Source organism: Procambarus clarkii, chromosome 65 (genome assembly GCF_040958095.1).
Source record: "Procambarus clarkii isolate CNS0578487 chromosome 65, FALCON_Pclarkii_2.0, whole genome shotgun sequence".
Classification (NCBI taxonomy): Eukaryota; Metazoa; Arthropoda; class Malacostraca; order Decapoda; family Cambaridae; genus Procambarus; species Procambarus clarkii.
Genome location: NC_091214.1, coordinates 31,789,786 through 31,813,134, shown reverse-complemented (window position 1 = coordinate 31,813,134; position 23,349 = coordinate 31,789,786). Strand labels below are relative to the sequence as shown.

The window sequence follows — 23,349 nt, the reverse complement described above, 5'->3', positions numbered from 1 at the left end:
CCACGTGCAGGGCTCAGGCTGCCGTCCTGACCACGTGCAGGGCTCAGGCTGCCGTCCTGACCACGTGCAGGGCTCAGGCTGCCGTCCTGACCACGTGCAGGGCTCAGGCTGCCGTCCTGACCACGTGCAGGGCTCAGGCTGCCGTCCTGACCACGTGCAGGGCTCAGGCTGCCGTCCTGACCACGTGCAGGGCTCAGGCTGCCGTCCTGACCACGTGCAGGGCTCAGGCTGCCGTCCTGACCATGTGCAGGGCTCAGGCTGCCGTCCTGACCACGTGCAGGGCTCAGGCTGCCGTCCTGACCATGTGCAGGGCTCAGGCTGCCGTCCTGACCACGTGCAGGGCTCAGGCTGCCGTCCTGACCATGTGCAGGGCTCAGGCTGCCGTCCTGACCACGTGCAGGGCTCAGGCTGCCGTCCTGACCACGTGCAGGGCTCAGGCTGCCGTCCTGACCATGTGCAGGGCTCAGGCTGCCGTCCTGACCACGTGCAGGGCTCAGGCTGCCGTCCTGACCACGTGCAGGGCTCAGGCTGCCGTCCTGACCACGTGCAGGGCTCAGGCTGCCGTCCTGACCATGTGCAGGGCTCAGGCTGCCGTCCTGACCATGTGCAGGGCTCAGGCTGCCGTCCTGACCACGTGCAGGGGTCAGGCTGCCGTCCTGACCACGTGCAGGGCTCAGGCTGCCGTCCTGACCACGTGCAGGGCTCAGGCTGCCGTCCTGACCATGTGCAGGGCTCAGGCTGCCGTCCTGACCATGTGCAGGGCTCAGGCACTGTCCTGACCACGTGCAGGGCTCAGGCTGCCGTCCTGACCACGAGCAGGGCTCAGGCTGCCGTCCTGACCATGTGCAGGGCTCAGGCACCGTCCTGACCACGTGCAGGGCTCAGGCTGCCGTCCTGACCACGTGCAGGGCTCAGGCTGCCGTCCTGACCATGTGCAAGGCTCAGGCTGCCGTCCTGACCACGTGCAGGGCTCAGGCTGCCGTCATGACCACGTTCAGGGCTCAGGCTGCCGTCCTGACCACGTGCAGGGCTCAGGCTGCCGTCCTGACCATGTGCAGGGCTCAGGCTGCCGTCCTGACCACGTGCAGGGCTCAGGCTGCCGTCCTGACCACGTGCAGGGCTCAGGCTGCCGTCCTGACCATATGCAGGGCTCAGGCTGCCGTCCTGACCACGTGCAGGGCTTAGGCTGCCGTCCTGACCATGTGAAGGGCTCAGGCTGCAGTCCTGACCACGTGCAGGGCTCAGGCTGCCGTCCTGACCACGTGCAGGGCTCAGGCTGCCGTCCTGACCATGTGCAGGGCTCAGGCTGCCGTCCTGACCATGTGCAGGGCTCAAGCTGCCGTCCTGACCATGTGCAAGGCTCAGGCTGCCGTCCTGACCACGTGCAGGGCTCAGGCTGCCGTCCTGACCACGTGCAGGGCTCAGGCTGCCGTCCTGACCACGTGCAGGGCTCAGGCTGCCGTCCTGACCACGTGCAGGGCTCGGCTGCCGTCCTGACCATGTGCAGGGCTCAGGCTACCGTCCTGACCACGTGCAGGGCTCAGGCTGCCGTCCTGACCACGTGCAGGGCTCAGGCTGCCGTCCTGACCACGTGCAGGGCTCAGGTTGCCGTCCTGACCACGTGCAGGGCTCAGGCTGCCGTCCTGACCACGTGCAGGGCTCAGGCTGCCGTCCTGACCACGTGCAGGGCTCAGGCTGCCGTCCTGACCACGTGCAGGGCTCAGGCTGCCGTCCTGACCATGTGCAGGGCTCAGGCTGCCGTCCTGACCATGTGCAGGGCTCAGGCTGCCGTCCTGACCATGTGCAGGGCTCAGGCTGCCGTCCTGACCACGTGCAGGGCTCAGGCTGCCGTCCTGACCACGTGCAGGGCTCAGGCTGCCGTCCTGACCACGTGCAGGGCTCAGGCTGCCGTCCTGACCACGTGCAGGGCTCAGGCTGCCGTCCTGACCACGTGCAGGGCTCAGGCTGCCGTCCTGACCACGTGCAGGGCTCAGGCTGCCGTCCTGACCACGTGCAGGGCTCAGGCTGCCGTCCTGACCACGTGCAGGGCTCAGGCTGCCGTCCTGACCACGTGCAGGGCTCAGGCTGCCGTCCTGACCACGTGCAGGGCTCAGGCTGCCGTCCTGACCATGTGCAGGGCTCAGGCTGCCGTCCTGACCACGTGCAGGGCTCAGGCTGCCGTCCTGACCACGTGCAGGGCTCAGGCTGCCGTCCTGACCACGTGCAGGGCTCAGGCTGCCGTCCTGACCACGTGCAGGGCTCAGGTTGCCGTCCTGACCACGTGCAGGGCTCAGGCTGCCGTCCTGATCATGGGCAAGGCTCAGACGGACGGTCCAGAGTGTTATGACACTGTGGTGTGTTAAGCCGATAATTGAGAACTAATGTTGTGAGCGTCGCCCCATATTACATTTTGGTCCACGACCCTCCTGTCTCGCAGAGCAGGACCTCCACGCTGGGCCACGCTGTGTTTAACTGGTGGAGGACCTCCACGCTGGGCCTCTACCTCCACGCTGGGCCACGCTGTGTTTAACTGGTGGAGGACCTCCACGCTGGGCCTCTACTGTGTTTAACTGGTGGAGGACCTCCACGCTGGGCCTCTACTGTGTTTAACTGGTGGAGGACCTCCACGCTGGGCCTCTACTGTGTTTAACTGGTGGAGGACCTCCACGCTGGGCCTCTACTGTGTTTAACTGGTGGAGGACCTCCACGCTGGGCCTCTACTGTGTTTAACTGGTGGAGGACCTCCACGCTGGGCCTCTACTGTGTTTAACTGGTGGAGGACCTCCACGCTGGGCCTCTACTGTGTTTAACTGGTGGAGGACCTCCACGCTGGGCCTCTACTGTGTTTAACTGGTGGAGGACCTCCACGCTGGGCCTCTACTGTGTTTAACTGGTGGAGGACCTCCACGCTGGGCCTCTACTGTGTTTAACTGGTGGAGGACCTCCACGCTGGGCCTCTACTGTGCTTAACTGGTAGAGGACCTCCACGCTGGGCCTCTACTGTGTTTAACTGGTGGAGGACCTCCACGCTGGGCCTCTACTGTGTTTAACTGGTGGAGGACCTCCACGCTGGGCCTCTACCTCCACGCTGGGACTGTACTGTGTTTAACTGGAGGAGGACCTCCACGCTGGGCCTCTACTGTGTTTAACTGGAGGAGGACCTCCACGCTGGGCCTCTACTGTGTTTAACTGGTGGAGGACCTCCACGCTGGGCCTCTACCTCCACGCTGGGCCTCTACCTCCACGCTGGGCCTCTACCTCCACACTGGGACTGTACTGTGTTTAACTGGAGGAGGACCTCCACGCTGGGCCTCTACTGTGTTTAACTGGAGGAGGACCTCCACGCCGGGCCTGTACTGTGTTTAACTGGTGGAGGACCTCCACGCTGGGCCTGTACTGTGTTTAACTGGAGGAGGACCTCCACGCTGGGCCTGTACTGTGTTTAACTGGTCGAGGACCTCCACGCTGGGCCTCTACTGTGTTTAACTGGAGGAGGACCTCCACGCTGGGCCTGTACTGTGTTTAACTGGTGGAGGACCTCCACGCTGGGACTGTACTGTGTTTAACTGGAGGAGGACCTCCACGCTGGGCCTCTACTGTGTTTAACTGGTGGAGGACCTCCACGCTGGGACTGTACTGTGTTTAACTGGTGGAGGACCTCCACGCTGGGACTGTACTGTGTTTAACTGGTGGAGGACCTCCACGCTGGGCCTCTACTGTGTTTAACTGGTAGAGGACCTCCACGCTGGGCCTCTACCTCCACGTTGGGCCTCTACTGTGTTTAACTGGTGGAGGACCTCCACGCTGGGCCTCTACTGTGTTTAACTGGTAGAGGACCTCCACGCTGGGCCTCTACCTCCACGTTGGGCCTCTACTGTGTTTAACTGGTGGAGGACCTCCACGCTGGGCCTCTACCTCCACGTTGGGCCTCTACTGTGTTTAACTGGTAGAGGACCTCCACGCTGGGCCTCTACTGTGTTTAACTGGTGGAGGACCTCCACGCTGGGCCTCTACTGTGTTTAACTGGTGGAGGACCTCCACGCTAGGCCTCTACTGTGTTTAACTGGTGGAGGACCTCCACGCTGGGCCTCTACTGTGTTTAACTGGTGGAGGACCTCCACGCTGGGCCTCTACCTCCACGCTGGGCCCCTACCTCCACGCTGGGCCTCTACCTCCACGCTGGGACTGTACTGTGTTTAACTGGAGGAGGACCTCCACGCTGGGCCTCTACTGTGTTTAACTGGTGGAAGACCTCCACGCTGGGCCCCTACTGTGTTTAACTGGAGGATTACCTCCACGCTGGGCCTGTACTGTGTTTAACTGGTGGAGGACCTCCACGCAGGGCCTGTACTGTGTTTAACTGGTGGAGGACCTCCACGCTGGGCCTGTACTGTGTTTAACTGGTGGAGGACCTCCACGCTGGGCCTGTACTGTGTTTAACTGGAGGAGGACCTCCACGCTGGGCCTGTACTGTGTTTAACTGGTGGAGGACCTCCACGCTGGGACTGTACTGTGTTTAACTGGTGGAGGACCTCCACGCTGGGCCTCTACTGTGTTTAACTGGTAGAGGACCTCCACGCTGGGCCTCTACCTCCACGTTGGGCCTCTACTGTGTTTAACTGGTGGAGGACCTCCACGCTGGGCCTCTACTGTGTTAAACTGGTAGAGGACCTCCACGCTGGGCCTCTACCTCCACGTTGGGCCTCTACTGTGTTTAACTGGTGGAGGACCTCCACGCTGGGCCTCTACCTCCACGTTGGGCCTCTACTGTGTTTAACTGGTGGAGGACCTCCACGCTGGGCCTCTACTGTGTTTAACTGGTGGAAGACCTCCACGCTGGGCCCCTACTGTGTTTAACTGGAGGATTACCTCCACGCTGGGCCTGTACTGTGTTTAACTGGTGGAGGACCTCCACGCTGGGCCTGTACTGTGTTTAACTGGTGGAGGACCTCCACGCTGGGCCTGTACTGTGTTTAACTGGTGGAGGACCTCCACGCTGGGCCTCTACTGTGTTTAACTGGTGGAGGACCTCCACGCTGGGCCTGTACTGTGTTTAACTGGTGGAGGACCTCCACGCTGGGCCTGTACTGTGTTTAACTGGTGGAGGACCTCCACGCTGGGCCTGTACTGTGTTTAACTGGTGGAGGACCTCCACGCTGGGCCTCTACTGTGTTTAACTGGTGGAGGACCTCCACGCTGGGCCCGTACTGTGTTTAACTGGTGGAGGACCTCCACGCTGGGCCTGTACTGTGTTGAACTGGTGAAGGACCTCCACGCTGGGCCGCTACTGTATTTAACTGGTGGAGGACCTCCACGTTGGGCCTCTACTGTGTTTAACTGGTGGAGGACCTCCACGCTAGGCCTCTACTGTGTTTAACTGGTGAAGGACCTCCACGCTGGGCCTCTACTGTGTTTAACTGGTGGAGGACCTCCACGCTGGGCCTCTACTGTGATTAACTGGTGGAGGACCTCCACACTGGGCCTCTACTGTGTTTAACTGGAGGAGGACCTCCACACTGGGCCTCTACTGTGTTTAACTGGTTTAACTGTTAACTGTTTAACTGGAGTTAACTGTGTTAACTGTTTAACTGTTAACTGTTTAACTGTTTAACTGGAGTTAACTGTTAACTGTTTAACTGGAGGAGGACCTCCACGCTGGGCCTGTACTGTGTTTAACTGGAGGAGGACCTCCACGCTGGGCCTGTACTGTGTTTAACTGGTGGAGGACCTCCACGCTGGGCCTGTACTGTGTTTAACTGGTGGAGGACCTCCACGCTGGGCCTGTACTGTGTTTAACTGGTGGAGGACCTCCACGCTGGGCCTGTACTGTGTTTAACTGGTGGAGGACCTCCACGCTGGGCCTGTACTGTGTTTAACTGGTGGAGGACCTCCACGCTGGGCCTCTACTGTGTTTAACTGGTGGAGGACCTCCACGCTGGGCCTGTACTGTGTTTAACTGGTGGAGGACCTCCACGCTGGGCCTGTACTGTGTTTAACTGGTGGAGGACCTCCACGCTGGGCCTCTACTGTGTTTAACTGGTGGAGGACCTCCACGCTGGGCCTCTACTCTGTTTGACTGGTGAAGGACCTCCACGCTGGGCCTGTACTGTGTTTAACTGGAGGAGGACCTCCACGCTGGGCCTCTACTGTGTTTAACTGGTGGAGGACCTCCACGCTGGGCCTGTACTGTGTTTAACTGGCGGAGGACCTCCACGCCGGGCCTGTACTGTGTTTAACTGGAGGAGGACCTCCACGCTGGGCCTCTACTGTGTTTAACTGGTGGAGGACCTCCACGTTGGGCCTCTACTGTGTTTAACTGGTGGAGGACCTCCACGCTGGGTCTCTACTGTGTTTAACTGGTGGAGGACCTCCACGCTGGGCCCCTACTGTGTTTAACTGGTGGAGGACCTCCACGCTGGGCCTGTACTGTGTTTAACTGGAGGAGGACCTCCACGCTGGGCCTCTACTGTGTTTAACTGGTGGAGGACATCCACGCTGGGCCTGTTCTGTGTATAACTGGTGGAGGACAGTTAACTGTTAACTGTTTAACTGTTTAACTGGAGTTAACTGTTAACTGTGTTAACTGTTTAACTGTTAACTGTTTAATTGGAGTTAACTGTTAACTGTGTTAACTGTTTAACTGGAGGAGGACCTCCACGCTGGGCCTGTACTGTGTTTAACAGGAGGAGGACCTCCACGCTGGGCCTGTACTGTGTTTAACTGGTGGAGGACCTCCACGCTGGGCCTGTACTGTGTTTAACTGGAGGAGGACCTCCACGCTGGGCCTGTACTGTGTTTAACTGGTCGAGGACCTCCACGCTGGGCCTCTACTGTGTTTAACTGGAAGAGGACCTCCACGCTGGGCCTGTACTGTGTTTAACTGGTGGAGGACCCCCACGCTGGGCCTGTACTGTGTTTAACTGGTGGAGGACCTCCACGCTGGGACTGTACTGTGTTTAACTGGAGGAGGACCTCCACGCTTGGCCTCTACTGTGTTTAACTGGTGGAGGACCTCCACGCTGAGACTGTACTGTGTTTAACTGGTGGAGGACCTCCACGCTGGGACTGTACTGTGTTTAACTGGTGGAGGACCTGCACGCTGGGCCTCTACTGTGTTTAACTGGTAGAGGACCTCCACGCTGGGCCTCTACCTCCACGTTGGGCCTCTACTGTGTTTAACTGGTGGAGGACCTCCACGCTGGGCCTCTACTGTGTTTAACTGGTAGAGGACCTCCACGCTGGGCCTCTACCTCCACGTTGGGCCTCTACTGTGTTTAACTGGTGGAGGACCTCCACGCTGGGCCTCTACCTCCACGTTGGGCCTCTACTGTGTTTAACTGGTGGAGGACCTCCACGCTGGGCTCTACTGTGTTTAACTGGTGGAGGACCTCCACGCTGGGCCTCTACTGTGTTTAACTGGTGGAGGACCTCCACGCTAGGCCTCTACTGTGTTTAACAGGTGGAGGACCTCCACGCTGGGCCTCTACTGTGTTTAACTGGTGGAGGACCTCCACGCTGGGCCTCTACCTCCACGCTGGGCCCCTACCTCCACGCTGGGCCTCTACCTCCACGCTGGGACTGTACTGTGTTTAACTGGAGGAGGACTTCCACGCTGGGCCTCTACTGTGTTTAACTGGTGGAAGACCTCCACGCTGGGCCCCTACTGTGTTTAACTGGAGGATTACCTCCACGCTGGGCCTGTACTGTGTTTAACTGGTGGAGGACCTCCACGCTGGGCCTGTACTGTGTTTAACTGGTGGAGGACCTCCACGCTGGGCCTGTACTGTGTTTAACTGGTGGAGGACCTCCACGCTGGGCCTCTACTGTGTTTAATTGGTAGAGGACCTCCACGCTGGGTCTCTACCTCCACGTTGGGCCTCTACTGTGTTTAACTGGTGGAGGGCCTCCACGCTGGGCCTCTACCTCCGCGTTGGGCCTCTACTGTGTTTAACTGGTGAAGGACCTCCACGCTGGGCCTCTACTGTGTTTAACTGGAGGAGGACCTCCACGCTGGGCCTCTACTGTGTTTAACTGGTGGAGGACCTCCACGCTGGGCCTCTACTGTGTTTAACTGGAGGAGAACCTCCACGCTGGGCCTGTACTGTGTTTAACTGGTGGAGGACCTCCACGCTGGGCCTGTACTGTGTTTAACTGGTGGAGGACCTCCACGCTGGGCCTGTACTGTGTTTAACTGGTGGAGGACCTCCACGCTGGGCCTGTACTGTGTTTAACTGGAGGAGGACCTCCACGCTGGGCCTGTACTGTGTTTAACTGGTGGAGGACCTCCACGCTGGGACTCTACTGTGTTTAACTGGTGGAGGACCTCCACGCTGGGCCTGTACTGTGTTTAACTGGTGGAGGACCTCCACGCTGGGCCTGTACTGTGTTTAACTGGTGGAGGACCTCCACGCTGGGCCTGTACTGTGTTTAACTGGTGGAGGACCTCCACGCTGGGCCTCTACTGTGTTTAACTGGTGGAGGACCTCCACTGTGTTTAACTGGTGGAGGACCTCCACGCTAGGCCTCTACTCTGTTTAACTGGTGAAGGACCTCCACGCTGGGCCTGTACTGTGTTTAACTGGAGGAGGACCTCCACGCTGGGCCTCTACTGTGTTTAACTGGTGGAGGACCTCCACGCTGGGCCTGTACTGTGTTTAACTGGTGGAGGACCTCCACGCCGGGCCTGTACTGTGTTTAACTGGAGGAGGACCTCCACGCTGGGCCTCTACTGTGTTTAACTGGTGGAGGACCTCCACGTTGGGCCTCTACTGTGTTTAACTGGTGGAGGACCTCCACGCTGGGTCTCTACTGTGTTTAACTGGAGGAGGACCTCCACGCTGGGCCTGTACTGTGTTTAACTGGTGGAGGACCTCCACGCTGGGATTGTACTGTGTTTAACTGGAGGAGGACCTCCACGCTGGGCCTCTACTGTGTTTAACTGGTGGAGGACCTCCACGCTGGGACTGTACTGTGTTTAACTGGTGGAGGACCTCCACGCTGGGACTGTACTGTGTTTAACTGGTGGAGGACCACCACGCTGGGCCTCTACTGTGTTTAACTGGTAGAGGACCTCCACGCTGGGCCTCTACCTCCACGTTGGGCCTCTACTGTGTTTAACTGGTGGAGGACCTCCACGCTGGGCCTCTACTGTGTTAAACTGGTAGAGGACCTCCACGCTGGGCCTCTACCTCCACGTTGGGCCTCTACTGTGTTTAACTGGTGGAGGACCTCCACGCTGGGCCTCTACCTCCACGTTGGGCCTCTACTGTGTTTAACTGGTGGAGGACCTCCACGCTGGGCCTCTACTGTGTTTAACTGGTGGAGGACCTCCACGCTGGGCCTCTACTGTGTTTAACTGGTGGAGGACCTCCACGCTAGGCCTCTACTGTGTTTAACTGGTGGAGGACCTCCACGCTGGGCCTCTACTGTGTTTAACTGGTGGAGGACCTCCACGCTGGGACTGTACTGTGTTTTACTGGTGGAGGACCTCCACGCTGGGCCTCTTCTGTGTTTAACTGGTGGAGGACCTCCACGCTGGGCCTCTACTGTGTTTAACTGGAGGAGGACCTCCACGCTGGGCCTGTACTGTGTTTAACTGGTGGAGGACCTCCACGCTGGGCCTGTACTGTGTTTAACTGGTGGAGGACCTCCACGCTGGGCCTGTACTGTGTTTAACTGGTGGAGGACCTCCACGCTGGGCCTGTACTGTGTTTAACTGGTGGAGGACCTCCACGCTGGGCCTGTACTGTGTTTAACTGGTGGAGGACCTCCACGCTGGGCCTCTACTGTGTTTAACTGGTGGAGGACCTCCACGCTGGGCCTGTACTGTGTTTAACTGGTGGAGGACCTCCACGCTGGGCCTGTACTGTGTTTAACTGGTGGAGGACCTCCACGCTGGGCCTCTACTGTGTTTAACTGGTGGAGGACCTCCACGCTGGGCCTCTACTCTGTTTAACTGGTGAAGGACCTCCACGCTGGGCCTGTACTGTGTTTAACTGGAGGAGGACCTCCACGCTGGGCCTCTACTGTGTTTAACTGGTGGAGGACCTCCACGCTGGGCCTGTACTGTGTTTAACTGGTGGAGGACCTCCACGCCGGGCCTGTACTGTGTTTAACTGGAGGAGGACCTCCACGCTGGGCCTCTACTGTGTTTAACTGGTGGAGGACCTCCACGTTGGGCCTCTACTGTGTTTAACTGGTGGAGGACCTCCACGCTGGGTCTCTACTGTGTTTAACTGGTGGAGGACCTCCACGCTGGGCCCCTACTGTGTTTAACTGGTGGAGGACCTCCACGCTGGGCCTGTACTGTGTTTAACTGGAGGAGGACCTCCACGCTGGGCCTCTACTGTGTTTAACTAGTGGAGGACCTCCACGCTGGGCCTGTTCTGTGTATAACTGGTGGAGGACAGTTAACTGTTAACTGTTTAACTGTTTAACTGGAGTTAACTGTTAACTGTGTTAACTGTTTAACTGTTAACTGTTTAACTGGAGTTAACTGTTTAACTGGAGTTAACTGTTAACTGTGTTAACTGTTTAACTGGAGGAGGACCTCCACGCTGGGCCTGTACTGTGTTTAACAGGAGGAGGACCTCCACGCTGGGCCTGTACTGTGTTTAACTGGTGGAGGACCTCCACGCTAGGCCTGTACTGTGTTTAACTGGAGGAGGACCTCCACGCTGGGCCTGTACTGTGTTTAACTGGTCGAGGACCTCCACGCTGGGCCTCTACTGTGTTTAACTGGAAGAGGACCTCCACGCTGGGCCTGTACTGTGTTTAACTGGTGGAGGACCCCCACGCTGGGCCTGTACTGTGTTTAACTGGTGGAGGACCTCCACGCTGGGACTGTACTGTGTTTAACTGGAGGAGGACCTCCACGCTGGGCCTCTACTGTGTTTAACTGGTGGAGGACCTCCACGCTGAGACTGTACTGTGTTTAACTGGTGGAGGACCTCCACGCTGGGACTGTACTGTGTTTAACTGGTGGAGGACCTGCACGCTGGGCCTCTACTGTGTTTAACTGGTAGAGGACCTCCACGCTGGGCCTCTACCTCCACGTTGGGCCTCTACTGTGTTTAACTGGTGGAGGACCTCCAAGCTGGGCCTCTACTGTGTTTAACTGGTAGAGGACCTCCACGCTGGGCCTCTACCTCCACGTTGGGCCTCTACTGTGTTTAACTGGTGGAGGACCTCCACGCTGGGCCTCTACCTCCACGTTGGGCCTCTACTGTGTTTAACTGGAGGAGGACCTCCACGCTGGGCCTGTACTGTGTTTAACTGGAGGAGGACCTCCACGCTGGGCCTGTACTGTGTTTAACTGGTGGAGGACCTCCACGCTGGGCCTGTACTGTGTTTAACTGGAGGAGGACCTCCACGCTGGGCCTCTACTGTGTTTAACTGGTGGAGGACCTCCACGCTGGGCCTCTACTGTGTTTAACTGGAGGAGGACCTCCACGCTGGGACTATACTGTGTTTAACTGGAGGAGGACCTCCACGCTGGGCCTGTACTGTGTTTAACTGGTGGAGGACCTCCACGCTGGGCTTCTACTGTGTTTAACTGGTGGAGGACCTCCACGCTGGGCCTGTACCTCCACGTTGGGACTCTACTGTGTTTAACTGGTGAAGGACCTCCACGCTAGGCCTCTACCTCCACGTTGGGACTCTACTGTGTTTAACTGGTGAAGGACCTCCACGCTGGGCCTCTACTGTGTTTAACTGGAGGAGGACCTCCACGCTGGGCCTCTACTGTGTTTAACTGGTGGAGGACCTCCACGCTGGGCCTCTACTGTGTTTAACTGGAGGAGGACCTCCACGCTGGGCCTGTACTGTGTTTAACTGGTGGAGGACCTCCACGCTGGGCCTGTACTGTGTTTAACTGGTGGAGGACCTCCACGCTGGGCCTGTACTGTGTTTAACTGGTGGAGGACCTCCACGCTGGGCCTGTACTGTGTTTAACTGGAGGAGGACCTCCACGCTGGGCCTCTACTGTGTTTAACTGGTGGAGGACCTCCACGCTGGGCCTCTACTGTGTTTAACTGGTAGAGGACCTCCACGCTGGGCCTCTACCTCCACGTTGGGCCTCTACTGTGTTTAACTGGTGGAGGACCTCCACGCTGGGCCTCTACCTCCACGTTGGGCCTCTACTGTGTTTAACTGGAGGAGGACCTCCACGCTGGGCCTGTACTGTGTTTAACTGGAGGAGGACCTCCACGCTGGGCCTGTACTGTGTTTAACTGGTGGAGGACCTCCACGCTGGGCCTGTACTGTGTTTAACTGGAGGAGGACCTCCACGCTGGGCCTCTACTGTGTTTAACTGGTGGAGGACCTCCACGCTGGGCCTCTACTGTGTTTAACTGGAGGAGGACCTCCACGCTGGGACTGTACTGTGTTTAACTGGAGGAGGACCTCCACGCTGGGCCTGTACTGTGTTTAACTGGTGGAGGACCTCCACGCTGGGCTTCTACTGTGTTTAACTGGTGGAGGACCTCCACGCTGGGCCTGTACCTCCACGTTGGGACTCTACTGTGTTTAACTGGTGAAGGACCTCCACGCTAGGCCTCTACCTCCACGTTGGGACTCTACTGTGTTTAACTGGTGAAGGACCTCCACGCTGGGCCTCTACTGTGTTTAACTGGAGGAGGACCTCCACGCTGGGCCTCTACTGTGTTTAACTGGTGGAGGACCTCCACGCTGGGCCTCTACTGTGTTTAACTGGAGGAGGACCTCCACGCTGGGCCTGTACTGTGTTTAACTGGTGGAGGACCTCCACGCTGGGCCTGTACTGTGTTTAACTGGTGGAGGACCTCCACGCTGGGCCTGTACTGTGTTTAACTGGTGGAGGACCTCCACGCTGGGCCTGTACTGTGTTTAACTGGAGGAGGACCTCCACGCTGGGCCTGTACTGTGTTTAACTGGTGGAGGACCTCCACGCTGGGCCTCTACTGTGTTTAACTGGTGGAGGACCTCCACGCTGGGCCTGTACTGTGTTTAACTGGTGGAGGACCTCCACGCTGGGCCTGTACTGTGTTTAACTGGTGGAGGACCTCCACGCTGGGCCTCTACTGTGTTTAACTGGTGGAGGACCTCCACTGTGTTTAACTGGTGGAGGACCTCCACGCTAGGCCTCTACTCTGTTTAACTGGTGAAGGACCTCCACGCTGGGCCTGTACTGTGTTTAACTGGAGGAGGACCTCCACGCTGGGCCTCTACTGTGTTTAACTGGTGGAGGACCTCCACGCTGGGCCTGTACTGTGTTTAACTGGTGGAGGACCTCCACGCCGGGCCTGTACTGTGTTTAACTGGAGGAGGACCTCCACGCTGGGCCTCTACTGTGTTTAACTGGTGGAGGACCTCCACGTTGGGCCTCTACTGTGTTTAACTGGTGGAGGACCTCCACGCTGGGTCTCTACTGTGTTTAACTGGAGGAGGACCTCCACGCTGGGCCTGTACTGTGTTTAACTGGTGGAGGACCTCCACGCTGGGATTGTACTGTGTTTAACTGGAGGAGGACCTCCACGCTGGGCCTCTACTGTGTTTAACTGGTGGAGGACCTCCACGCTGGGACTGTACTGTGTTTAACTGGTGGAGGACCTCCACGCTGGGACTGTACTGTGTTTAACTGGTGGAGGACCACCACGCTGGGCTTCTACTGTGTTTAACTGGTAGAGGACCTCCACGCTGGGCCTCTACCTCCACGTTGGGCCTCTACTGTGTTTAACTGGTGGAGGACCTCCACGCTGGGCCTCTACTGTGTTTAACTGGTAGAGGACCTCCACGCTGGGCCTCTACCTCCACGTTGGGCCTCTAATGTGTTTAACTGGTGGAGGACCTCCACGCTGGGCCTCTACCTCCACGTTGGGCCTCTACTGTGTTTAACTGGTGGAGGACCTCCACGCTGGGCCTCTACTGTGTTTAACTGGTGGAGGACCTCCACGCTGGGCCTCTACTGTGTTTAACTGGTGGAGGACCTCCACGCTAGGCCTCTACTGTGTTTAACTGGTGGAGGACCTCCACGCTGGGCCTCTACTGTGTTTAACTGGTGGAGGACCTCCACGCTGGGACTGTACTGTGTTTTACTGGTGGAGGACCTCCACGCTGGGCCTCTTCTGTGTTTAACTGGTGGAGGACCTCCACGCTGGGCCTCTACTGTGTTTAACTGGAGGAGGACCTCCACGCTGGGCCTGTACTGTGTTTAACTGGTGGAGGACCTCCACGCTGGGCCTGTACTGTGTTTAACTGGTGGAGGACCTCCACGCTGGGCCTGTACTGTGTTTAACTGGTGGAGGACCTCCACGCTGGGCCTGTACTGTGTTTAACTGGTGGAGGACCTCCACGCTGGGCCTGTACTGTGTTTAACTGGTGGAGGACCTCCACGCTGGGCCTCTACTGTGTTTAACTGGTGGAGGACCTCCACGCTGGGCCTGTACTGTGTTTAACTGGTGGAGGACCTCCACGCTGGGCCTGTACTGTGTTTAACTGGTGGAGGACCTCCACGCTGGGCCTCTACTGTGTTTAACTGGTGGAGGACCTCCACGCTGGGCCTCTACTCTGTTTAACTGGTGAAGGACCTCCACGCTGGGCCTGTACTGTGTTTAACTGGAGGAGGACCTCCACGCTGGGCCTCTACTGTGTTTAACTGGTGGAGGACCTCCACGCTGGGCCTGTACTGTGTTTAACTGGTGGAGGACCTCCACGCCGGGCCTGTACTGTGTTTAACTGGAGGAGGACCTCCACGCTGGGCCTCTACTGTGTTTAACTGGTGGAGGACCTCCACGTTGGGCCTCTACTGTGTTTAACTGGTGGAGGACCTCCACGCTGGGTCTCTACTGTGTTTAACTGGTGGAGGACCTCCACGCTGGGCCCCTACTGTGTTTAACTGGTGGAGGACCTCCACGCTGGGCCTGTACTGTGTTTAACTGGAGGAGGACCTCCACGCTGGGCCTCTACTGTGTTTAACTTGTGGAGGACCTCCACGCTGGGCCTGTTCTGTGTATAACTGGTGGAGGACAGTTAACTGTTAACTGTTTAACTGTTTAACTGGAGTTAACTGTTAACTGTGTTAACTGTTTAACTGTTAACTGTTTAACTGGAGTTAACTGTTAACTGTGTTAACTGTTTAACTGGAGGAGGACCTCCACGCTGGGCCTGTACTGTGTTTAACAGGAGGAGGACCTCCACGCTGGGCCTGTACTGTGTTTAACTGGTGGAGGACCTCCACGCTGGGCCTGTACTGTGTTTAACTGGAGGAGGACCTCCACGCTGGGCCTGTACTGTGTTTAACTGGTCGAGGACCTCCACGCTGGGCCTCTACTGTGTTTAACTGGAAGAGGACCTCCACGCTGGGCCTGTACTGTGTTTAACTGGTGGAGGACCCCCACGCTGGGCCTGTACTGTGTTTAACTGGTGGAGGACCTCCACGCTGGGACTGTACTGTGTTTAACTGGAGGAGGACCTCCACGCTGGGCCTCTACTGTGTTTAACTGGTGGAGGACCTCCACGCTGAGACTGTACTGTGTTTAACTGGTGGAGGACCTCCACGCTGGGACTGTACTGTGTTTAACTGGTGGAGGACCTGCACGCTGGGCCTCTACTGTGTTTAACTGGTAGAGGACCTCCACGCTGGGCCTCTACCTCCACGTTGGGCCTCTACTGTGTTTAACTGGTGGAGGACCTCCACGCTGGACCTCTACTGTGTTTAACTGGTAGAGGACCTCCACGCTGGGCCTCTACCTCCACGTTGGGCCTCTACTGTGTTTAACTGGTGGAGGACCTCCACGATGGGCCTCTACCTCCACGTTGGGCCTCTACTGTGTTTAACTGGTGGAGGACCTCCACGCTGGGCTCTACTGTGTTTAACTGGTGGAGGACCTCCACGCTGGGCCTCTACTGTGTTTAACTGGTGGAGGACCTCCACGCTAGGCCTCTACTGTGTTTAACAGGTGGAGGACCTCCACGCTGGGCCTCTACTGTGTTTAACTGGTGGAGGACCTCCACGCTGGGCCTCTACCTCCACGCTGGGCCCCTACCTCCACGCTGGGCCTCTACCTCCACGCTGGGACTGTACTGTGTTTAACTGGAGGAGGACCTCCACGCTGGGCCTCTACTGTGTTTAACTGGTGGAAGACCTCCACGCTGGGCCCCTACTGTGTTTAACTGGAGGATTACCTCCACGCTGGGCCTGTACTGTGTTTAACTGGTGGAGGACCTCCACGCTGGGCCTGTACTGTGTTTAACTGGAGGAGGACCTCCACGCTGGGCCTGTACTGTGTTTAACTGGTGGAGGACCTCCACGCTGGGCCTCTACTGTGTTTAACTGGTGGAGGACCTCCACGCTGGGCCTGTACTGTGTTTAACTGGTGGAGGACCTCCACGCTGGGCCTGTACTGTGTTTAACTGGTGGAGGACCTCCACGCTGGGCCTCTACTGTGTTTAACTGGTGGAGGACCTCCACTGTGTTTAACTGGTGGAGGACCTCCACGCTAGGCCTCTACTCTGTTTAACTGGTGAAGGACCTCCACGCTGGGCCTGTACTGTGTTTAACTGGAGGAGGACCTCCACGCTGGGCCTCTACTGTGTTTAACTGGTAGAGGACCTCCACGCTGGGCCTGTACTGTGTTTAACTGGTGGAGGACCTCCACGCCGGGCCTGTACTGTGTTTAACTGGAGGAGGACCTCCACGCTGGGCCTGTACTGTGTTTAACTGGAGGAGGACCTCCACGCTGGGCCTGTACTGTGTTTAACTGGTGGAGGACCTCCACGCTGGGCCTCTACTGTGTTTAACTGGTGGAGGACCTCCACGCTGGGCCTGTACTGTGTTTAACTGGTGGAGGACCTCCACGCTGGGCCTGTACTGTGTTTAACTGGTGGAGGACCTCCACGCTGGGCCTCTACTGTGTTTAACTGGTGGAGGACCTCCACTGTGTTTAACTGGTGGAGGACCTCCACGCTAGGCCTCTACTCTGTTTAACTGGTGAAGGACCTCCACGCTGGGCCTGTACTGTGTTTAACTGGAGGAGGACCTCCACGCTGGGCCTCTACTGTGTTTAACTGGTAGAGGACCTCCACGCTGGGCCTGTACTGTGTTTAACTGGTGGAGGACCTCCACGCCGGGCCTGTACTGTGTTTAACTGGAGGAGGACCTCCACGCTGGGCCTCTACTGTGTTTAACTGGTGGAGGACCTCCACGTTGGGCCTCTACTGTGTTTAACTGGTGGAGGACCTCCACGCTAGGCCTCTACTGTGTTTAACAGGTGGAGGACCTCCACGCTGGGCCTCTACTGTGTTTAACTGGTGGAGGACCTCCACGCTGGGCCTCTACCTCCACGCTGGGCCCCTACCTCCACGCTGGGCCTCTACCTCCACGCTGGGACTGTACTGTGTTTAACTGGAGGAGGACCTCCACGCTGGGCCTCTACTGTGTTTAACTGGTGGAAGACCTCCACGCTGGGCCCCTACTGTGTTTAACTGGAGGATTACCTCCACGCTGGGCCTGTACTGTGTTTAACTGGTGGAGGACCTCCACGCTGGGCCTGTACTGTGTTTAACTGGAGGAGGACCTCCACGCTGGGCCTGTACTGTGTTTAACTGGTGGAGGACCTCCACGCTGGGCCTCTACTGTGTTTAACTGGTGGAGGACCTCCACGCTGGGCCTGTACTGTGTTTAACTGGTGGAGGACCTCCACGCTGGGCCTGTACTGTGTTTAACTGGTGGAGGACCTCCACGCTGGGCCTCTACTGTGTTTAACTGGTGGAGGACCTCCACTGTGTTTAACTGGTGGAGGACCTCCACGCTAGGCCTCTACTCTGTTTAACTGGTGAAGGACCTCCACGCTGGGCCTGTACTGTGTTTAACTGGAGGAGGACCTCCACGCTGGGCCTCTACTGTGTTTAACTGGTAGAGGACCTCCACGCTGGGCCTGTACTGTGTTTAACTGGTGGAGGACCTCCACGCCGGGCCTGTACTGTGTTTAACTGGAGGAGGACCTCCACGCTGGGCCTCTACTGTGTTTAACTGGTGGAGGACCTCCACGTTGGGCCTCTACTGTGTTTAACTGGTGGAGGACCTCCACGCTGGGCCTCTACTGTGTTTAACTGGTGGAGGACCTCCACGCTGGGACTGTACTGTGTTTAACTGGTGGAGGACCTCCACGCTGGGACTGTACTGTGTTTAACTGGTGGAGGACCACCACGCTGGGCCTCTACTGTGTTTAACTGGTAGAGGACCTCCACGCTGGGCCTCTACCTCCACGTTGGGCCTCTACTGTGTTTAACTGGTGGAGGACCTCCACGCTGGGCCTCTACTGTGTTTAACTGGTAGAGGACCTCCACGCTGGGCCTCTACCTCCACGTTGGGCCTCTACTGTGTTTAACTGGTGGAGGACCTCCACGCTGGGCCTCTACCTCCACGTTGGGCCTCTACTGTGTTTAACTGGTGGAGGACCTCCACGCTGGGCCTCTACTGTGTTTAACTGGTGGAGGACCTCCACGCTGGGCCTCTACTGTGTTTAACTGGTGGAGGACCTCCACGCTAGGCCTCTACTGTGTTTAACTGGTGGAGGACCTCCACGCTGGGCCTCTACTGTGTTTAACTGGTGGAGGACCTCCACGCTGGGCCTGTACTGTGTTTAACTGGTGGAGGACCTCCACGCTGGGCCTGTACTGTGTTTAACTGGTGGAGGACCTCCACGCTGGGCCTCTACTGTGTTTAACTGGTGGAGGACCTCCACTGTGTTTAACTGGTGGAGGACCTCCACGCTAGGCCTCTACTCTGTTTAACTGGTGAAGGACCTCCACGCTGGGCCTGTACTGTGTTTAACTGGAGGAGGACCTCCACGCTGGGCCTCTACTGTGTTTAACTGGTGGAGGACCTCCACGCTGGGCCTGTACTGTGTTTAACTGGTGGAGGACCTCCACGCCGGGCCTGTACTGTGTTTAACTGGAGGAGGACCTCCACGCTGGGCCTCTACTGTGTTTAACTGGTGGAGGACCTCCACGTTGGGCCTCTACTGTGTTTAACTGGTGGAGGACCTCCACGCTGGGTCTCTACTGTGTTTAACTGGAGGAGGACCTCCACGCTGGGCCTGTACTGTGTTTAACTGGTGGAGGACCTCCACGCTGGGATTGTACTGTGTTTAACTGGAGGAGGACCTCCACGCTGGGCCTCTACTGTGTTTAACTGGTGGAGGACCTCCACGCTGGGACTGTACTGTGTTTAACTGGTGGAGGACCTCCACGCTGGGACTGTACTGTGTTTAACTGGTGGAGGACCACCACGCTGGGCTTCTACTGTGTTTAACTGGTAGAGGACCTCCACGCTGGGCCTCTACCTCCACGTTGGGCCTCTACTGTGTTTAACTGGTGGAGGACCTCCACGCTGGGCCTCTACTGTGTTTAACTGGTAGAGGACCTCCACGCTGGGCCTCTACCTCCACGTTGGGCCTCTAATGTGTTTAACTGGTGGAGGACCTCCACGCTGGGCCTCTACCTCCACGTTGGGCCTCTACTGTGTTTAACTGGTGGAGGACCTCCACGCTGGGCCTCTACTGTGTTTAACTGGTGGAGGACCTCCACGCTGGGCCTCTACTGTGTTTAACTGGTGGAGGACCTCCACGCTAGGCCTCTACTGTGTTTAACTGGTGGAGGACCTCCACGCTGGGCCTCTACTGTGTTTAACTGGTGGAGGACCTCCACGCTGGGACTGTACTGTGTTTTACTGGTGGAGGACCTCCACGCTGGGCCTCTTCTGTGTTTAACTGGTGGAGGACCTCCACGCTGGGCCTCTACTGTGTTTAACTGGAGGAGGACTTCCACGCTGGGCCTGTACTGTGTTTAACTGGTGGAGGACCTCCACGCTGGGCCTGTACTGTGTTTAACTGGTGGAGGACCTCCACGCTGGGCCTGTACTGTGTTTAACTGGTGGAGGACCTCCACGCTGGGCCTGTACTGTGTTTAACTGGTGGAGGACCTCCACGCTGGGCCTGTACTGTGTTTAACTGGTGGAGGACCTCCACGCTGGGCCTCTACTGTGTTTAACTGGTGGAGGACCTCCACGCTGGGCCTGTACTGTGTTTAACTGGTGGAGGACCTCCACGCTGGGCCTGTACTGTGTTTAACTGGTGGAGGACCTCCACGCTGGGCCTCTACTGTGTTTAACTGGTGGAGGACCTCCACGCTGGGCCTCTACTCTGTTTAACTGGTGAAGGACCTCCACGCTGGGCCTGTACTGTGTTTAACTGGAGGAGGACCTCCACGCTGGGCCTCTACTGTGTTTAACTGGTGGAGGACCTCCACGCTGGGCCTGTACTGTGTTTAACTGGTGGAGGACCTCCACGCCGGGCCTGTACTGTGTTTAACTGGAGGAGGACCTCCACGCTGGGCCTCTACAGTGTTTAACTGGTGGAGGACCTCCACGTTGGGCCTCTACTGTGTTTAACTGGTGGAGGACCTCCACGCTGGGTCTCTACTGTGTTTAACTGGTGGAGGACCTCCACGCTGGGCCCCTACTGTGTTTAACTGGTGGAGGACCTCCACGCTGGGCCTGTACTGTGTTTAACTGGAGGAGGACCTCCACGCTGGGCCTCTACTGTGTTTAACTTGTGGAGGACCTCCACGCTGGGCCTGTTCTGTGTATAACTGGTGGAGGACAGTTAACTGTTAACTGTTTAACTGTTTAACTGGAGTTAACTGTTAACTGTGTTAACTGTTTAACTGTTAACTGTTTAACTGGAGTTAACTGTTAACTGTGTTAACTGTTTAACTGGAGGAGGACCTCCACGCTGGGCCTGTACTGTGTTTAACAGGAGGAGGACCTCCACGCTGGGCCTGTACTGTGTTTAACTGGTGGAGGACCTCCACGCTGGGCCTGTACTGTGTTTAACTGGAGGAGGACCTCCACGCTGGGCCTGTACTGTGTTTAACTGGTCGAGGACCTCCACGCTGGGCCTCTACTGTGTTTAACTGGAAGAGGACCTCCACGCTGGGCCTGTACTGTGTTTAACTGGTGGAGGACCCCCACGCTGGGCCTGTACTGTGTTTAACTGGTGGAGGACCTCCACGCTGGGACTGTACTGTGTTTAACTGGAGGAGGACCTCCACGCTGGGCCTCTACTGTGTTTAACTGGTGGAGGACCTCCACGCTGAGACTGTACTGTGTTTAACTGGTGGAGGACCTCCACGCTGGGACTGTACTGTGTTTAACTGGTGGAGGACCTGCACGCTGGGCCTCTACTGTGTTTAACTGGTAGAGGACCTCCACGCTGGGCCTCTACCTCCACGTTGGGCCTCTACTGTGTTTAACTGGTGGAGGACCTCCACGCTGGACCTCTACTGTGTTTAACTGGTAGAGGACCTCCACGCTGGGCCTCTACCTCCACGTTGGGCCTCTACTGTGTTTAACTGGTGGAGGACCTCCACGATGGGCCTCTACCTCCACGTTGGGCCTCTACTGTGTTTAACTGGTGGAGGACCTCCACGCTGGGCTCTACTGTGTTTAACTGGTGGAGGACCTCCACGCTGGGCCTCTACTGTGTTTAACTGGTGGAGGACCTCCACGCTAGGCCTCTACTGTGTTTAACAGGTGGAGGACCTCCACGCTGGGCCTCTACTGTGTTTAACTGGTGGAGGACCTCCACGCTGGGCCTCTACCTCCACGCTGGGCCCCTACCTCCACGCTGGGCCTCTACCTCCACGCTGGGACTGTACTGTGTTTAACTGGAGGAGGACCTCCACGCTGGGCCTCTACTGTGTTTAACTGGTGGAAGACCTCCACGCTGGGCCCCTACTGTGTTTAACTGGAGGATTACCTCCACGCTGGGCCTGTACTGTGTTTAACTGGTGGAGGACCTCCACGCTGGGCCTGTACTGTGTTTAACTGGAGGAGGACCTCCACGCTGGGCCTGTACTGTGTTTAACTGGTGGAGGACCTCCACGCTGGGCCTCTACTGTGTTTAACTGGTGGAGGACCTCCACGCTGGGCCTGTACTGTGTTTAACTGGTGGAGGACCTCCACGCTGGGCCTGTACTGTGTTTAACTGGTGGAGGACCTCCACGCTGGGCCTCTACTGTGTTTAACTGGTGGAGGACCTCCACTGTGTTTAACTGTTTAACTGGTGGAGGACCTCCACGCTAGGCCTCTACTCTGTTTAACTGGTGAAGGACCTCCACGCTGGGCCTGTACTGTGTTTAACTGGAGGAGGACCTCCACGCTGGGCCTCTACTGTGTTTAACTGGTAGAGGACCTCCACGCTGGGCCTGTACTGTGTTTAACTGGTGGAGGACCTCCACGCCGGGCCTGTACTGTGTTTAACTGGAGGAGGACCTCCACGCTGGGCCTGTACTGTGTTTAACTGGAGGAGGACCTCCACGCTGGGCCTGTACTGTGTTTAACTGGTGGAGGACCTCCACGCTGGGCCTCTACTGTGTTTAACTGGTGGAGGACCTCCACGCTGGGCCTGTACTGTGTTTAACTGGTGGAGGACCTCCACGCTGGGCCTGTACTGTGTTTAACTGGTGGAGGACCTCCACGCTGGGCCTCTACTGTGTTTAACTGGTGGAGGACCTCCACTGTGTTTAACTGGTGGAGGACCTCCACGCTAGGCCTCTACTCTGTTTAACTGGTGAAGGACCTCCACGCTGGGCCTGTACTGTGTTTAACTGGAGGAGGACCTCCACGCTGGGCCTCTACTGTGTTTAACTGGTAGAGGACCTCCACGCTGGGCCTGTACTGTGTTTAACTGGTGGAGGACCTCCACGCCGGGCCTGTACTGTGTTTAACTGGAGGAGGACCTCCACGCTGGGCCTCTACTGTGTTTAACTGGTGGAGGACCTCCACGTTGGGCCTCTACTGTGTTTAACTGGTGGAGGACCTCCACGCTAGGCCTCTACTGTGTTTAACAGGTGGAGGACCTCCACGCTGGGCCTCTACTGTGTTTAACTGGTGGAGGACCTCCACGCTGGGCCTCTACCTCCACGCTGGGCCCCTACCTCCACGCTGGGCCTCTACCTCCACGCTGGGACTGTACTGTGTTTAACTGGAGGAGGACCTCCACGCTGGGCCTCTACTGTGTTTAACTGGTGGAAGACCTCCACGCTGGGCCCCTACTGTGTTTAACTGGAGGATTACCTCCACGCTGGGCCTGTACTGTGTTTAACTGGTGGAGGACCTCCACGCTGGGCCTGTACTGTGTTTAACTGGAGGAGGACCTCCACGCTGGGCCTGTACTGTGTTTAACTGGTGGAGGACCTCCACGCTGGGCCTCTACTGTGTTTAACTGGTGGAGGACCTCCACGCTGGGCCTGTACTGTGTTTAACTGGTGGAGGACCTCCACGCTGGGCCTGTACTGTGTTTAACTGGT

At 57.6% G+C, this 23,349-nt stretch overlaps 1 protein-coding gene across 1 annotated transcript in view; it reads right to left on the bottom strand.

Annotated features, from left to right (window-relative positions):
* The window catches only part of LOC138355073 (involucrin-like), a 144,034-nt gene that overhangs the window by 30,519 nt on the left and 90,166 nt on the right, over nucleotides 1–23,349 (bottom strand). Inside the window, exons 2-4 of the mRNA XM_069309786.1 lie at nucleotides 1,589–2,349; nucleotides 930–1,493; nucleotides 32–805 (exon numbers count right to left, since the gene is read on the bottom strand). Of these exons, the coding sequence (XP_069165887.1) occupies nucleotides 32–805; nucleotides 930–1,493; nucleotides 1,589–2,349 (2,099 nt within the window). The remainder of the gene's footprint in view (nucleotides 1–31; nucleotides 806–929; nucleotides 1,494–1,588; nucleotides 2,350–23,349) is intronic.